Source organism: Polychytrium aggregatum (assembly GCF_025602895.1).
Source record: "Polychytrium aggregatum strain JEL109 chromosome Unknown BJ171scaffold_357, whole genome shotgun sequence".
NCBI lineage: Eukaryota > Fungi > Chytridiomycota > Chytridiomycetes > Polychytriales > Polychytrium > Polychytrium aggregatum.
The window spans coordinates 11423-16233 of record NW_026516559.1 but is presented as its reverse complement, the minus strand read 5'-3'; the positions used below and the strand labels follow the sequence as shown (position 1 = coordinate 16233).

At 54.0% G+C, this 4811-nt stretch overlaps 1 protein-coding gene across 1 annotated transcript; it reads right to left on the bottom strand.

Moving 5' to 3' along the window:
• Positions 1–3297: 3297 nt before the first annotated feature.
• On the bottom strand, positions 3298–4469 carry BJ171DRAFT_555220 (uncharacterized protein). Its single transcript, XM_053113082.1, has one exon. It carries the CDS (start codon positions 4307–4309, stop codon positions 3506–3508), a length of 804 nt encoding a protein of 267 aa, XP_052961362.1. The 5' UTR covers positions 4310–4469; the 3' UTR covers positions 3298–3505.
• Positions 4470–4811: the final 342 nt, after the last annotated feature.

Below are 4811 nucleotides of genomic sequence, written 5' to 3'. Positions count from 1 at the left end.
CTTCAATGAGCTTCTGAAGACGAAGATTTCCCTTTCTTCTGCCTTCCACCCCGAGACCGACGGTTCGACCGAGGTTCTCAACCAGGTCATCGAGCAGTATTTGCGTATCCATTGCAATTACCTGCAAGACGACTGGACCCTTCACCTTCCCCTTGCCGAGTTCACTTACAACAACTCGGAAAACACCTCCACTGGCATGACTCCCTTCTTTGCAGTCCATGGCCATCACCCCATTTTTGATCCCTCCATCATCCGTGATCCTTCTGTTGTGCCCTCTGCCGAAGAACGTGTCGACCGACTTCAGACCGTTCTCGAGGATCTCAAGGCCAACCTCCGGGTTGCCCAAGAGTCCTACACTTTGCAGGCCAACAAATCCCGTCTCCCCACTCCCGACATCTCCGTTGGCGACCTCGTTTTTCTTGATCGTCGCCACATCCGCACCCTTCGTCCCTCCAACAAGCTTGATCAGAAAAAGCTTGGCCCCTTTAAAGTTCTTCGCCGCATCAACCCCGTTGCCTTTGAACTTAAACTCCCTTCCACACTCAAAGTCCACCCCGTCTTTCATGTATCCCTCCTTGAACCCCGAACGAAGGACATTGTTCCCGAGTTCACCCAACCCGAACCTCCACCCATTCTTGTTGACTCCCAGGAAGAGTTTGAGGTCGAGACTGTTCTCGATTCTCGGCTCTTCCGTGGTCGCTTACAGTACTTGGTTCAGTGGAAGGGCTATTCCGAGACTGACCGGTCTTGGGAGCCCGCTGCCAATGTTTCCCACGCCACTGATCTTGTTGCTGACTTCCACCTTCGCTATCCCTCAAAGCCGAAGGCGACGCCCGGAGTTCGTCGCTAAGGAAGGGGATGATGTTAGGGATAGCTTCTGCTTGTTCTCCACTTTGACTGCACACTTGGCTATTCTTTTGCCTTTCTGTTTGTTTGTGTGTAGCCTTGCAGTTCCCCTCCGATTTTCCGCCTTTTGCCTGTCTTTTCCGCTCCTTCCGCACTTCCGTTTTCCCGCGCTGCTCCGCTTCCTTTGTCTTCTTCGCACGCGCCGGTTTGTTTGTGCACGCGCCTTGCTGCGATTGGTTGCAATTCGGCTGCCGGTCATGTGTCCCCCCACCGGTGACTCATGACCTGCCTGACCGCCCCGATCTCTTGTTCATCTCGCATGCATTTGCCCCAACCTTATACTTGACCAATCCGCTTCTTGGACGTTGAGTCACATTGCTTCGCCTTTGCACGTTTCTCCTGCCAGGTGCTTCGCTTTTGCTTGCGCCTCTCTCGCTTTGGTTCTCTGCCTGTCTCGGTGGTCCTTCTCGGCCCTCGTTCGTGCATCGCCCCCTTCGCCCTGCTCGATCGCCCACTTTTCCCTCCCTTGGCCGCCCTTCGCTGCCAAGTCCGGACTTGTCTATAAATAGCCTGACCCCCGCGATGTGTAGTCGAACCTTAGCGTTCAAAATAGGACTAAATAAAGTGCCTTCTACTTTATTCTCTGAGTGTTCCTCACGTCTCATTTCGAGACAAGTCTTATCTTGAACGGATCTTTGCTTCCCTCGCTCCCTCTCCGAGTCCACTTCGGACTCTACCCTTGCTTTCCCTGAGCTCACTTCGAGCTCACTTCTTCTTTTGCCGTTGAGTCCCCTTTGGACTCTAACACCATTGCAATTACCTGCAAGACGACTGGACCCTTCACCTTCCCCTTGCCGAGTTCACTTACAACAACTCGGAAAACACCTCCACTGGCATGACTCCCTTCTTTGCAGTCCATGGCCATCACCCCATTTTTGATCCCTCCATCATCCGTGATCCTTCTGTTGTGCCCTCTGCCGAAGAACGTGTCGACCGACTTCAGACCGTTCTCGAGGATCTCAAGGCCAACCTCCGGGTTGCCCAAGAGTCCTACACTTTGCAGGCCAACAAATCCCGTCTCCCCACTCCCGACATCTCCGTTGGCGACCTCGTTTTTCTTGATCGTCGCCACATCCGCACCCTTCGTCCCTCCAACAAGCTTGATCAGAAAAAGCTTGGCCCCTTTAAAGTTCTTCGCCGCATCAACCCCGTTGCCTTTGAACTTAAACTCCCTTCCACACTCAAAGTCCACCCCGTCTTTCATGTATCCCTCCTTGAACCCCGAACGAAGGACATTGTTCCCGAGTTCACCCAACCCGAACCTCCACCCATTCTTGTTGACTCCCAGGAAGAGTTTGAGGTCGAGACTGTTCTCGATTCTCGGCTCTTCCGTGGTCGCTTACAGTACTTGGTTCAGTGGAAGGGCTATTCCGAGACTGACCGGTCTTGGGAGCCCGCTGCCAATGTTTCCCACGCCACTGATCTTGTTGCTGACTTCCACCTTCGCTATCCCTCAAAGCCGAAGGCGACGCCCGGAGTTCGTCGCTAAGGAAGGGGATGATGTTAGGGATAGCTTCTGCTTGTTCTCCACTTTGACTGCACACTTGGCTGTTCTTTTGCCTTTCTGTTTGTTTGTGTGTAGCTTTGCAGTTCCCCTCCAATTTTCCGCCTTTTGCCTGCCATTTCCGCTCCTTCCGCACTTCCGTTTCCCCGCGCTGCTCCGCTTCCTTTGTCTTCTTCGCACGCGCCGGTTTGTTTGTGCACGCGCCTTGCTGCGATTGGTTGCAATTCGGCTGCCGGTCATGTGTCCCACCACCGGTGACTCATGACCTGCCTGACCGCCCCGATCTCTTGTTCATCTCGCATGCATTTGCCCCAACCTTATACTTGACCAATCCGCTTCTTGGACGTTGAGTCACATTGCTTCGCCTTTGCACGTTTCTCCTGCCAGGTGCTTCGCTTTTGCTTGCGCCTCCCTCGCTTTGGTTCTCTGCCTGTCTCGGTGGTCCTTCTCGGCCCTCGTTCGTGCATCGCCCCCTTCGCCCTGCTCGATCGCCCACTTTTCCCTCCCTTGGCCGCCCTTCGCTGCCAAGTCCGGACTTGTCTATAAATAGCCTGACCCCCGCGATGTGTAGTCGAACCTCAGCGTTCAAAATAGGACTAAATAAAGTGCCTTCTACTTTATTCTCTGAGTGTTCCTCACGTCTCATTTCGAGACTAGTCTTATCTTGAACGGATCTTTGCTTCCCTCGCTCCCTCTCCGAGTCCACTTCGGACTTTACCCTTGCCTTCCCTGAGCTCACTTCGAGCTCACTTCTTCTTTTGCCGTTGAGTCCCCTTCGGACTCTAACAATGGGTGCCCCAGACAAAACTACCACAGCCTCGCCACAGAAGAAAGAGTCGCCGATGGGTGCCCCAGACAAAACTACCACAGCCTCGCCACAGAGGAACGAGTCGCCGATGGGTGCCCCAGACAAAACTACCACAGCCTCGCCACAGAGGAAAGAGTCGCCGATGGGTGCCCCAGACAAAACTACCACAGCCTCGCCACAGAGGAACGAGTCGCCGATGGGTGCCCCAGACAAAACTACCACAGCCCTGCAACGTATCAAATCACAGAGTCGCCAACGAGCGCTCCACATTTGTATTTCATAAATACTCAAAATGCAACACGAGTGGAGAAGGCCCCACGCATTTCGGTCCAAGTCAAAATCGTCCCTCTCTTGAAAACATACAAACCAACCAGCACGAGAATGAAAGGATGCAAAGGCGCATAATAGGAGGTGGGGAAAATTTTCGAAGATTTACACTCGATCACCCGCCAGTTGCTAAGAAAGTTATCATGGAGACCATAATCTTCAACTATACCATCAAACCAATCAATCACCATATCGGTCAAGCGGTCCATCGAGTAGAGCATTCTATGCTGGGGAGTGATACCATCGAAAAACGCCCGAAACTCATCAACACCCGCAATCAACTCAGGAATGGTTTTGAAGTTACCGGGGGTGTTGTCGACAGGAGTAGCAAAAGCGGCCTTGAGACCTTCGATGTCGAGCTTCTGGAAGGACAAATGCTCGGCTGGCTGCTCATCGGGAAGCTCCTCGACCCCAACGGCCGCGGATGGAGGAGTGGGAGTGGTGGGGCGAGTGGAAGGGCTTGGCTGGGTGTCCTCGGGGTCGCTGAGCTTGGTTCGCTTTGAGCCGTAAATGAAGGCTTCAGCTCTGTCCAGGATTCCAAAAGCGGTGGTCTTGTCCTCGACACCCTTGATGCACTCAAGTACAGTCTTATAGGCATCCAAGCTGAACTGCTTGTTCTGGCTCTCGATTTCTCGATTCTTGCTGTCGATTGTGGCAATGTCCTTGGACCATGCCATGAATTCGGACATGTCATTGCCTGAGGCAAGCACAGTGTCCCTGATTGGTGTCATGAATTCGTAGCATCCGATAGGCACAGCCTTCATCGCGGCGAAATCTCTCTTGAGCGAGACGACAGCCGCTCCATCGGGAGTTGCGGGCTCAACAGGAGGTGCTGTGGCAAAGAAGAATCAGCGTCAGTCCTCAGTCGAGCGAAAAACAGCTATGTTCGTGCAGCACTCACCAGGGACAACGGGCTTTGGAGTAGCGATCACTGTCTCGACAACGGCCGCGACCACAGGCACAGGCTGGGGATCGGGAGTCGCAAGAACCGGGGCGACATTGATCTTGTCGTTGCTCTTGGCCGCTGGCGTGATTGGAGTGGCCAAGCCATCGACGAGCATCAAGCGAGGACCGCTGATGCCAGCAGGAGTCGGGGTCTTGGGGTGTTCAAAGGCCGCCGCATTCTTGGAGGGCATGCTGGCTTGAACTGGAACAACGCCTTCGTCGACGACGGTGTATTCGTCGTCGATCAGCTGCATGGACTCGGCAGAAGCGACCGAATCGGCGGGTTCATCGACCTCGGTGGAGCTGGAGGACTCGGCGGAC